Here is a 13,647-nt window from a genome sequence, read left to right as displayed (position 1 = left end):
CTCATGATTCCCCCTCGACCTCCCAAATTGCTGGGATTACAGGTGTGAGCCACCGTGCCCAGCTAGTTGCAGATATTTTCTTATGGTTTTGATTCCCTATTATACCATGAATTTTGGTGGAACTAGAACTACATTGTGTGTGTGTACATATCTCTCGAAGGGTATACGTGGTTGGGCACAGTGGCTCACGCCTGTAATCCTGGCACTTTGGGAGGCCGAGGTGGACGGATTACGAGGTCAGGAGTTTGAGACCAGCCTGGCCTATATGGTGAAACCCCGTCTCTACTAAAAATACAAAAATTAGCTGGGCAAAGTGGCACACACCTGTGGTCCCAGCTGCTTGGGAGGCTGAGGCAGAAGAACTGCTTGAACCCAGGAGGCAGATATTGCAGTGAACAGAGATTGCATCACTGCATTCCAGCACAGGCAACACAGTGAAATCCTGTCTCAAAAAAAAAAAAAAAAAAGGTACATATACCTCATAGGTATCCAGTATTTCCCTTTGTTCTAAAAATAATATAAGAAACTATAACCCAATTTTCATTACAGTTCAGTGAAGCCTTGCTAATTGGAGGAGTTTATGTTCAGATATTTTTTTCTGGCAACCACAAAAACAATCATAAAATTTGCTAAAAAACTACTAAATATAAAAATATTTATAGATACATGCATTAAAGTTTATGATAAAATAGCAATGCATTAAAATAAACTGGCTGGGTATGGTGGTTCACACCTGTAATCCCAGCACTTTGGGAGGCGAAGGAGTTGGATCACTTGAGTTCAGGAGTTTGAGGCCAGTCTGGCCAACATGATGAAACCCCGTCTCTACTAAAAATACAAAAATTAGCTGAGTATGGTGGTGCATACCCATAATCCCAACTCCTTGGAAGGCTGAGGCAGGAGAATGGTTTGCATCTGGGATGTGGAGGTTGCAGTGAATGGAGATCGTGCCACTGCACCCCAGCCTGTTTGACACGGCAAGATTCTGTCTCAAAAACAAATAAATAAATAACAATAAACTAAATGTCCAGTAATGCATGAATACTTGAGAACATTTTTGATAGTCACATGGGATGTGAAATATATAAGAATTAAAAATGAGATTTATAAGACATTCATAAAAACACAAAAAAAATGCCAATGGTAACTGTAAAAAGAAAGATACAAAATTTAAAATGCAGTAAAATCTTACATTTGAAAGAGAGGCAAAGCTTTCTTAATTTAGGAAGAAATGAAGTATGTACTATGGAGTTCCCACACTCATCGGAATCTTGGTGCTACCATTGATGAGATTTAATACTATTATTATTACTATTACTTGATACAGGACCTCGCGCTGTCACCCAGGCTGGAGTGCGTGATCACAGCTCATTGCATTCTTGACCTCGAAGGCTGAAGTGATTCTCCCACTTCAGCCCCCGAAGTACCTGGGACTAAAGGTATGTGCCACCACACCCAGCTAATTTTGTAATTTTTGTGGAGCTGTAATCTCACCATTTTGCCCATGTTAGTCTCAAACTGCTGTACCCAAGCAATTCTCCCAACTTTGCCTCCCAAAGTGCTGGGAAAATGGGCATGAGCCATTGTGTCTAGTGAGATTTATTATTCTGAACCAGGTCACTTAACAGTGCTCATTTTGTTTATTATCTTGTTATTCGATATCTGGTTGAAAAACATCTGAATGTTTTTGCCAACCCAAAATTCATACCGTGAAACCTAATCCCCAATGTGTTAGCATTAATAGGTGAAGACATGAGTAAGTAAGTAGGTTATGAGGGTAGAGCCCTCATTAATCAGATTAGTGCCTTTATAAAGCAGCCCAAGGAACTTTGTTGGGCCCTTCCACCATCTGAGGGTGCAGTGAGAAGACATTTGTGAGGAACAGGTCCACAACAAACATGAAATCTGCCAATGCCTTGACCTTGGATTTCCCAGGCTCCAAAACTGTGAGAAATAAATGCTTTTTGTTTATAAGCCACACAGTTTTCGATATTTTGTCATAGCAGCCCAAATGGACAAAGATATAACTAGAAGAAAAATATGAAAATGTTTGTTTCCTTTGAAGCTGGGAAATGGGGTGTAAACTTTTTTGTACCTTTTTTTTTTTTTTTTGTATTTTATAACATCTATAATGAGAAAATGTTACTTTATAAGATCAAATAAATTTTAAAGCATTCCTTCTGTTAGTATAACCACAGCTTTGAATGCACACTTATGGTGTCCTGCACTGAACTTATTAGGAGTGGTGTTAGATGGTAAGGTGAGTATGCAGAAAGGATAGATTTCACAGCTGTGTCATCTGACTGATACCACCACTGTGTCTTAGTACATGTTGTGCTTCTATAGCAGAATGCCACAGATGGGATAATTTATAATAAACAGAAATTCATTTGGCTCACGGCTCTGGAGGCTGGGGAGTCCAGGATTGAGGGCCTATATTTAGTAAGAGCCTTCTTGCTATGTCATAACACAGCAGAGGGCACACATGGGCATCACATGAGCAGGAGAGAGGATTAAGTTTCCAACACATCATCCTAGGAGACACATGCAAACCACAGCAACCTGGATTTTCTTGAGATGAACCATATTGCTCCCCTTTAGAGTTGTGATTCATAGTTTTACTGGCATTTTTCAAGCAAGTTGATAGAATATAGAAAAGTATGATGTGGAAGACCATTATGAATTATTTAAATGTGAGAAAATATATTTAAAATATTTCATAAAAATATTACCTAAATTTCCACAAAAGGAGACTGGTAAAATGATATAATTACAGCAACTTTTAGTGTTTTAAATTTAATTTACTTATGTACACTAAACACATAGCACTAATTATGCATGAGGCACTATTTTTAGAACTTTTCATGTAGTAACTCACGTTTAAATGTTTGCATTAAATAGTGATTAAACTCAATGTTTACTAGATCCTATGATGTAGATACATTATCTTCTGTTTACAGATGAAAAAACAGGTAGGTACAGAGATGTTAAATAACTTGCCAATAATATCCAATAATATATAAATAGTTGAGACTCACAAATCTGAAATAAAACCATACTAATGATGAAGGGTACATAATGCAATTGATGAGAAATCATAGATTTAGGATATGAACCCAGGCCATGCCATTAACTCTAAACTTGGCTCTCTCATGCTGTAGTTTTTTAAATTTATATTTAAAATACCCACTATTGCTCCCTCATGTTGCAAATGTTTAAGCTTTGGTTTGTTTTTTCCTAGACACATCTAACAACCACATGAAAAACAAAAGAGATCTAAAATAGATCTCTGAAATATTCTGCTTAAATGTCCAATAACCAATTTGGAACTTTGTGTGAAAAATGAATGCTTACTTATAAGAAAACAGGTGCTAAACCTTTTATTAATTTCCTACTTGGAGGGTTAGATAACTTCGAATAGTATTTGTAACCTTTATTTCTTTAATTTGTGAAAGATATACTTCAATTTTATAGTACTGAATGTCATGTATTTTTTAAATTAATTATTTTTTCATGAACATCATGTTATTTTTCACCCGAAAATAGGCCATTATTATTGTACTCGTGTTAATGCCGAGCCTTTGTCATCATTTTCATTTTAATTCTATCCTTGGTAATAAAATAGTCAATATGTTCCTGTATCTTTTTTCCCGAGTAGTGAAAGTGTTACTTCACTGAAGCAGATAAACAGGACAGATAATGATTATTATATGCACAGTGATCCTTATAATGGGGAAAAGTAAAATGTTCTCTGATCACTCTCAAAATTGGAAACTGACTGAATTTCATTTAGAAAACAGCAAGTTCTTTTCATAGGTGATATTCTCTAAATGTATTTAAAGACTAGAATATTTGCCCTAAATCCTGGAAAAATGTGTTAAATTAGATCCAGATAGTAAAATCTGGCTTATTTTATGTAAAGTAAAAAAATCATATATAAATCATATTTTGAGTTAAGATGTCAAGAATGCCTCCCCCCACCAAAAATGGCAATGAATTTCTCACTTCTTTTCTATATATGCATAAATGTCAGGAAAGCTTAAGAGCATTGTAGTTCTTCCTCTTCTATGAATTTACTAAGGTCATGCCAATGTAGGCAAATTAGACAGTGCAGTTAGTAAATGAAAGACACTGATACTATTTTGCGTGGGGGAAAATGATGAAATACATAGATCAAGGCCATTTTTCATGTTCTAGTTCACTCAAGCTGCTCTAAACAAAGAAATTATAATTCATATAAAATGTGAAACAATCTGAGGGACAAAAATACAGTTGTATAAATAATTTTACACTTGAAATAATCAAAACCATTCATATCTTATAAGTGCTTGTCATCTACAGCGTTTGCTTATGACTAGGCATTCCTCTGCTAAAGGAAGTTCTAGAGAAGAGTATCTTTTTCATTATACTAGTGGCCCATTGCTGGTCAGAATCATAACTTCTTGACTCATTTAAATTTAGTTAAATTCAATATATCTACTGAATCCTTATTAAACTCAAAAATGACTAATCTATATACTTTCTTTCTATAATGTCCTCATGCTTTTTAGCTTATAGGTTGAAAAAAGTCAAGAGTGGAAGAAAATAATTAAAGTTACTGCTCACAAAGTCCAGTATGTATAGAAACTCCCATGTAGCAAAGAAGGATCAATTACATATAAAAATAGAAACTGAGAAATTGAAAGTGTCTGGGAAAAGAATTAGATTCAATCAGACTGTCAGAGAAGGGCACAGAAAATTATGCAGAAGAGATTTTGGTAGAAGAAATAGTATCAAGGGAGAATGAAGGCCATGTACTGAAGAAAGACAAAGAATAGCCATGAGATATTGTCAACCGCAGAGGTAATTGTTTTAGTCATGTTTAAAAGATATTATAATACAAATTTTGAAAAATAAGTCTAAATGTGTAGAACAAATGTCATGAAATGCCAATGAGTTAGAAGTTCTGATTATTCCACACTGAAAGAGAAGGAGAAAATGTAAGAGAGAACTTGTCATCTCAGAATCAAAAATCTGAAATGAAAATATGCTAATGAAGGGGACACTGCCTGCATTCAAATGAGATTTCCATGGGTTATATAACATATAATGGGGGAAAAGTATAAAAGGATGATCTGATGTTACTTACACCAAATGGTCATGGTATCCCAAGGGGGAAAAAGTGAGACTTGAGATAGGAACATTTGGCAAAGATTGACCAGAGGAAATATAATCACAAAACCAAGATTGAGTTCACTGTTGAACCAAAAGGTGGAAGACATGGGTGGAGGTAGCACATATGTTCCTGTGAACTCACTTCTCTTAAAATAGAGGAACTCAAGCAAATGGTTCACCCTTTCTCGTGTACCACCTCCTCTCCTCCCAATATGCTACATGGTAATAATCTAAAAATTAGAGAACTTAGTTTAAAATAAATATATAGGAGGATCTTAATTCCCAGATGCCCCTAAATATTTATATATAAGGAAAATAAAAAGGGAAAGAGAAAAAAATCTAAACAAGTCAAAATAAAGGCTAAAACCACTTCCCTTATAGAGTATGCTTAAGATATCTATAACTTTCAACTTATAGAAGTTGTTTTATAGTCCAAATAATATATGATTAAGATGACAACACCTTCTAAGTGGTCAATCCATAAGTAAACAAGCACTTACCCTGTGGCTGGCGACTGGGATGGTATATCTGAAGGTCAAATGGCTGTGCACTGGTTTTCTGAATGACACTGACATTCTGCCCTGTCCACTTATTGGCTTTGGACAATGTGTTGGTCCTCCAGTCTGTCCAGTAGACTTCACTCCCATATAGAGACACAGCAAAGGGATGGGAAAGGTATTCATGACCTCGGATGATTTCTATCATGTTTGTTCCATCATAGAGGGCTGAATAAATAGCATCTGACCTACAGAAAGGCAAATACATGAGTAATTTGTCAAAACTCATTCAACTAATCCAGTGACATAATCATATAACTCAGCTAAATGACAGAGGAGGTATTTTATAAATATTTTTATGGGTCTGTATGTGACTTGTGGAAAGAAAAAAAATCCACCCCCCAATTTTAATATGTGTATACATGATACTGACATGTTAGGAACTTTCCAATGTTGTAAATGTTATCTGAGGAAAGTAAAAGAAAATCCAGAAAAAAGATAATTGTTTAAACCTGGCATCTGTCCAAACTATCCTTTTCTCAAAGTGGTCCACAGTTAGTCCATTAGGCCAAGCCCCAGTTTTCATGTCTTTGTAGATGGTTTTTCTCCCAGCACCACTCATAGAGGCAGATTCAATGCGAGGAAAATTTGCATCCCAGTCTGTCCAGAAAAGAATTCTAAAAACAAAAAAAAAAAAAAAAAAAAAAGAAAAAAAGAAGGAAGGAAGGATTCTAAAAAAAAAAAAAAAAAAAGAAAGAAAGAATGCTATTGTTTTAGTCATTCATTTTACAGATATTTATTGTGTGCCTACTCTGTGCTAGACACTGGATAGGTGATAATTCACAAGAGAAACAGATGTATTATCTACCCTCTTAGGGCTTATTGTCCAGTGGAGGAGACAGACTAAATAAGTGCATAAATATGTAAGTCGTGAATTTTTTTTTAAAATTGCTATGAGAGAGAATAGCAGGTGACTCACCTACTTAGAGATGGCAATCAGAAAAAAGCACTTTGAGGAGTGATATGTACAATAAAACTGAACAACAAGATGAGCAGTATAAAGAGCATGGTAAGTAGAATAAATAACATATGCTAAGGCCATAATAGGGAAAATAATACGGGCTATTTGAGGAATAGAAATAAGCAATGTATCAGAAGCATACTGAGTGAGGAGGAAAGGGGAGGAATATGAAGTCAAACAGGGTAATCTTATGGGTTTTGTAGGGTAAGATCATTATTTTGGATTTTATTTTAAGGGAATAAGAAGCGCATAGGCCTTTGGTGGACTTTAAATAGAGGAGAAATGTTATTCGGTTACATAGTAAATTTATACAGCCACAGTGACAGTGACAGGAGACAGACTAATTCTTAGGCAGTCAGGGATAAGTCCCTGGTGAAACTCGACCTTCAAGCCAAGAGCAGTCTAAAGCCTGAAAACAAGATAGAATCCACAAACCATGGTGAGAACTTCTATCCATGTGTTACCCACTCTCTCTTAATTGGTTATTTCTGAATGATGCCTTTAACCAATTGAATGATTTATTTTCCAAGCCCATCCATAAACCAATCAGCAAGCATTCCCTCACTCGAAACCCATAAAAACCCCAGACCCAGTCTCATAGAAGGCTACCCACTTTTAAGTAGCCTCTCGTTGAGAGTTTTTCTTTCACTGAATGAATTTTACTCTGCATAATCTCTCTCCAATATCCATGTACCTTATTCCTTTTGGTCATGGAACAAGAACCTGGAGTTTGCTAAACTGTGGGACTCAAAGAGCTGTAATGCTTCCTGCTTGCCGAGCTGCAGGTGGCAGGAGGAAAAGAACCGTAACACTCCTGCCTGCTGAAACAGGGGAATGAAAAGCCACAACAATAGTGAAGAGATGGTATATCTGTATATACACAGGTTATACTGTACCAGATAATACAGATATACTGTCTAATCACTGTGGTACCATGATTACTATGCAGAGAATAGATAATAGTGGGGCAATGGTATGAGCATGTTAAGTGATTATATGAAGGACCGGAAAAGATTATAGTAGCCTAGAGTATACTGGTGGCAGTAAAGGAGAAAAGTGAATCAATTCAAGATATAATCTGAAGGTAGAATTGTCAGAGCTAGCTGATGGACTTAGTGTAAGAAATGAGGTTAAAAATAGAATCACAGGAGATCATCAGTTTCTTGTTTCAGCAATCTCAGATTGAGGGAAGGAGGGAGTATATAAGGATTTCATTAAGTGAAAGGGAAAAATGGAAGCGGAACAGATTTCATGAGCTTACAATTAAGTATTGATGGGTGTGGACAGTATTGGGGCTCAGAGAATAATATGCCAAAGTATGGTGCTTTGGCATGCTGAGCACTTTTGATTCCTTTTCCAAGCCCACCCATCAACCAATCAGCTAGCATTGGTGCCTTTGGCATGCTGAGTACTTTTGAAAATTGTAAGTTCATAGAAGCTGCCTTTCAAGAACATTCTAACCTTTTCTTCTTTCTCTCTTTCTTACCCCAAACACAAGGGAGGAGCTCTCGCCCTGGAAGTACCCTTATTTGACTGAAGAAAACCTCTTTCAAAAGAAATGCAATTGTCTGAAACCCCCTCCCTTGGAATCCCATTAAATAACCAGGGATAATTAAACAACAAAGATGAGAAAAGACTCATTACCACACCCAAACAGATTTTTCATCCATTGTTCTGAGGGAAGCTCAGAGATTTTTCTCAGGGGCTTTATTTGCATGATAAGACAATGTTTGTTCACTGTGAAGTTCTGTCCTTTACCATTCTGGAAACTATAGCCACCCCCTCTCAGAGGTCAGAGGAACTTTGTTCCAGGACACTGTCTATTCTTTGGGCTCATTCAATTCCTCTGAAAGTTATTTACCACTCCTCAAAATGCCCTACATTCCCCATTTCGCTTGCCCTTATGAAAAGGGTGTATAAGCCTCAACCATCTGGCCTTCTGATTCTCTTACTTTGTATGGGTCCCATGTACACTTGGACATAAATAATTCTGTATGCCTTTTCTCCTGTTAATTTGTTGCCAGTTTATTTCAGGAGACTTGAACCTTCAGAGAGGGAGATGAAAATTCCCTTTACTCTTACAGCAGCAATCAAAAAGAGAAAGTAATATTGCAGCACATTTTTCTATCAGGTCTGGCAACATTTTGCTGACAAATGATAAAATCATGAAATGATTAAAAAATGTTCTTCATTTAATTATTTATAGTTTTGTCATTTGTTGACTCTTTTATTATTCTGTATAATCCTTGAAAATAGGAATTTGGTAAACTATCTTGTAAAATGAAACAATGCTTTGGAACAAAATTTAAAATTCAATTAACCCATCTTCCTTTAAAAATAATTATGTCTACTTAAGGAAATGTAAAATGATGTAAACTAAGTATTCGCCATGACTTCAATTTTTGAAAAGAATATAGTCTCTTATAGGAAACAGGAATTACAAATATGATTAGAGGACAGTTCAAAACATATTTATAAACAGTAATGACATATGCTAAAAGAGTATGACAAAAAAGGGAAGGATGATGAGAGTGGAACTGCCTATCTAAGTTAAAACCCTGACCTTTGGTAAGTGTTATTAGATAGCTGCATCAGTGTTAAATAGTGGTAATGTATATGCATTTGTATAAAACAAGCTTGGATCAAAGTTGGAATTTGTCACTTACTTCTGCATACTTAATCTCAAACCCCATTTTCTCAACTGAAAATGAAAACTATCATAGTACACATTTGTTGGGGACATTAGGTGAGATAATGGATATTAACAATTTACACACAGAATGATTAGCACAGAGAAAATATTTGTGTTTGTACATGCATGCTCACGCACATATAGTAGAGAATAAATATTTTTTAAAAGGAAACTTTCAGTCTTCCTAACTGATAAAGAAACAGAGAAAAGGAGAGAAAGGGAGGGAGGCAACATACATTGATTTAAACATCAATGTTTAAATACTACAACATCATTTATATGAAAATAGATGAAAAGTAGATTAGTTTTATAAAGTAAATCTGAGTCAAAGCCATGAGAATATGATTCAGGGCAAGAGATCATAGGATTAGATTCATCTCAGATAATTTCTTTCAAACAATGGGTTTCTATTAATTATAAATCAAGTCTTTTCTCATTTGATAGTTGGTACTTCTGAAATAGCAGCAATTTATCCAACTGAAATATGGTAACAAGATTTTAAAAGAATATTTTTTAAGGAGCTCTTAAAAAATTCTTTTTTAAAAAAATAATTTTAGTTTCATGGACATGTGAAAGCAAAATAAATTTTAGAGATTTTTTATTTTGACTACTAAAGGGGTTTATTTACATAGCAAGGCCAAGATTCTGCTACCCAAGCCAAACTGAAAGAGCAATGGCTGACACCCCATGCTGCAGGTTGATAGCAAAGGTTCTGCCCCCTTGTGTTTTTGTCCACCATGACAGCCTGGGTTTGGTTCCTAAATTGCTACTATTTCAGAAATACCAAGTATCAAATGAGAAGCCCATTCTCATTTGATACTTCTGAAATAGCAGCAATTTATCCTAGCTGAAATATGGTAATGAGATTTTAAAAGATTTTTTTTTTTTTTTTTAAGGAGCTCAATGGTTAACAGTCAGCTTAATTAAAAGCTAACATCCAAGATGTGTGTGTGTGTGTGTGTGTGTGTGTGTGTGTGTGTGTGTGTGTGTGTGTGTATTTAAAAGGCCTTCATGGTTTTTTTTTCTCTCTCTCTTCTAGGACCTTGTCTTTAATTTCGACCAAAAGTTTTTTCTCTTCAGTTGACTGAACTCTATTTTCTTCATTTACTTCTGCTGTCTCTCCCTTCTCTTGCACCCTCTGCTTCGTGAGGGACCTAAAATAGTTTAGAATACCCTAGGATCCCTTAAAGAAAACAGGGAAGGCACCAGGCTCCCTTTTGGGAAAAACTCTCTGTTTTTCCTTAATGAATCTCAAGAGTGTAAACAGACAAATTGACCTCAGCTCTTAAACTGCTTGGTTTTATATTGTGTCACTTGATTCTTGTTGACTAAAGCAGCTATTGCAATACAGGCTACTCTTTGTTTTTTAAGGAATTGTATAGTTTAGACACTTAGAAATGTCTATGTTAGAAAAATAAATTTGTTAATGAATTGTAAGAGTATCCCATGGTCTAACCTCATAATAATTTTCCCTTTTTGGAGACTCATGATTCAGTGTGGGCTCTACCCAAGGCTCAGAAATCCAGTTAAAAGATAGTCTATATTTAAATAAAATTGATCTCTTTATACAATCTTATGATAGATTTCTTAAATTTTATGTTTGATTTGGCATCCATCTTTCATTTTCCTCTAGCACCACCACATTTTCCTCTCTGTACCCTATGATGTAAATTTTGCTATTTGATTTTCACCTGAGTTGTTTCTTTTAATATGAAAAATGAAGGCTATTTAGCTGACAATTGCCTAGGGTTGTGAAACAAGTCATCAAGAATCCGAAAGTCTAAGACAAAAAAAAAGGTCTTTATGAACCAAACCTAATGTGTTTATGTATTTATGTGTATGTACATAGTGTTTCACTGCTAAAAATACATACAAGAGCTACAATTAGTTGGTTTAAGAAAATAAAAGCACTTGTATCAAATATTTTATCAGGAAAATCACAAATGGTTTTTCAAGTTTATGTAACAAGTAAAATCTTTAATAAATAAGTAAGCTTGAAAATTAATGGTAAAGTAGTTAAAACATTAAGAATATCTTAAGAATTGCTAGAATACATTTTTTGTTTGCATTTATTAATCAAGCAATTTCTTACTTATCCCTGCGAAATACCATAAGGTATCAAAATTTGGCATAGGGGTTACAAAACTATAAACCCAGCCCAAGACAGAAGGATCTATGCTTATATTATCTTTAATAAATAAGACATTGATATTATTTTAATAAAATAATATCTTAAATTTAGTAAGATTACATAACTTCTAATCTTGTGGCTTTAGGCGGTCTAGTCCACAGGCACTAAGGTTTGTTTTGGGAAAGGATTGTAATTGTCTTTGTTTCAAAGCTAAAGTATAAACTAAGTTTCTCCCAAAGTTAGTTTGGCCTGTGCCCAGTAATGAACAAGCTGCGCTTTTGTAAAGCCCTCTGAACCGAAGCTAGACAACTTAAACTTTAGAAGAAAATAACAGGCACCTATTTTAAACCACATACATAAATGACTTTCATTCCATAATGTGGACTATACTGATTTTCCAGGATTGTTCGTTTGTTGTTTTTCTTCCCCTATTTTCTCATGTACAGAACATGAGACTGTACAACCTGCTAAAAATGAGCTTTCCTAATAATTCAGGACCTACCCATTTAGGAATAAACTGTCGTAGCCATGACAGAACAGATGAGGCCTGAAAACAGTTACTCATTTTTTTCTAAAATGCTTTCTTCGATTTTTAAGAAGAAAAGGGGGGAAATGTGAAAGAAAAATAAATCTTGGGGCCCCCAAATCACAAAGCTAAAGGAAAGAGTCAAGCTGGGAACTGCTTAGGGCCAACCTGCCTCCCATCCTATTCAAAGTCACCCCTCAGCTCACCAAGAGAAATGCATTCGCCTTCTTTACCAGGGGGCAGTCAGAAACTCAGAAGCAGGCCACCATTTGTCTCTTATCTACCTATAACCAAACCTTCCCAACTTTGCTTCGAGTTGTCCACCTTTCTGGATGGAAACAGTGTCCATCTTACATATGTGGATCAATGCCTCATGTCCCCTTAAAATGCATAAAATAAAACTGTGCTCCGACCACCTCTGGCACCTCTATTTTTGTTTGCATTTATTAATCAAACAATTTCCTGAGGCTGTGTCATGGGCACGTGCCCTCCACCTTGGCAAAGCAAACTTTCTAGATCAACTGAGACCTGTCTCAGGTTTATGGGGTTCACAGTCAACGTTAGTTTTATGTATATGGCTTTAATTTTAGTTTCACGGCTTTCCACAGATATGGTTGTGGAAGCACATTCAGAAAAATAATACCTAAATTGTTTATTGTTTGATAATGAAATACGTGAAGAAAATAAACTCTTGGGAAAAGATAAAAATGAACATTCACATACCAGAGGACAATGTACTAATAATTGTTTAAGCTAGATAATGGCTACGAGACATTTTATTATACAATTCCTTCTAGTTTGTGTATTTTAATATTTCTATAATAAAAGTTTAAAAGTATAAATAACTCAAACAAGTAGATACAAATTGTTTTAAATGTACCAGATGACATTTAGAAAATTTCAGTGTTGGGGCTTATTTTCCAAAAATATTATGTTTAAAGATAAGATTTTTTTTTGTATAAAAATATTAATTATCTGGAAAATTAGCATGAAATTATTTATAAGCAAAATTAATTACAAAATAATATACTATGCTGCCAGTTAAATAGAAAATGGAACAAAAGTTAATATAAGTTGATAGGCTATTTAAATAATAAAATGCCTTTCTTGAAAATAATGAATAGGAAATAGATTACGTGTCTCAATTCAACTAAATTTTGAGTTCACACATCTTTCACTGACAACCGGTTGTTATTTGTCAGCTGCTTTTAAACTTAGCATTAAAAACAAAAATATTTCAATAGAAAGAATACAAACATAGCATCAATCTAATTTGTAATGTTATCTCCACAAACAAAGGTCAGTAGAGAGATTTGAAAGCTTAAAAAAAAATAAGAGTCTGGGAATGGTGGCTGATGCCTGTAATCCCAGCAATGTGGGAGGCTGAGGCAGGCAAATCACGTAAGGTCAGGAGTTCGAGACCAGCCTGGCCAACATGGTGAAGCCCTATCACTACTAAAAACACAAAAATTAGCGGGGTGTGGTGGCATGCACTTTTAATCTCAGATACTTGGGAGGCTGAGGCAGGAGAATTGCTTGAACCTGGGAGGTGGAGTTTGCAGTGAGCTGAGATCTTGCCACTGTACTCCAGCCTGGGTGACAGAGCAAGACTCTGTCTCAAAAAAA

The 13,647-nt window shown here is 35.3% G+C and overlaps 1 protein-coding gene across 3 annotated transcripts in view; it reads right to left on the bottom strand.

The window, feature by feature from the left end:
• The window catches only part of LRP1B (LDL receptor related protein 1B), a 1,911,091-nt gene that overhangs the window by 625,420 nt on the left and 1,272,024 nt on the right, over window positions 1-13,647 (bottom strand). For all 3 annotated transcript variants that reach the window (XM_017523186.2, XM_037736613.1, XM_037736614.1), the window contains exons 26-27: window positions 6,164-6,328; window positions 5,655-5,899 (exon numbers count right to left, since the gene is read on the bottom strand). In XM_017523186.2, coding sequence (XP_017378675.1) covers window positions 5,655-5,899; window positions 6,164-6,328 — 410 coding nt within the window. The remainder of the gene's footprint in view (window positions 1-5,654; window positions 5,900-6,163; window positions 6,329-13,647) is intronic.

The sequence above is a fragment of the Cebus imitator genome, unplaced genomic scaffold (genome assembly GCF_001604975.1).
Source record: "Cebus imitator isolate Cc_AM_T3 unplaced genomic scaffold, Cebus_imitator-1.0 Scaffold27, whole genome shotgun sequence".
Taxonomy (NCBI): Eukaryota; Metazoa; Chordata; class Mammalia; order Primates; family Cebidae; genus Cebus; species Cebus imitator.
The sequence above is the reverse complement of the archived record's forward strand: the minus strand, read 5'-3'. Positions and strand labels throughout refer to the sequence as shown.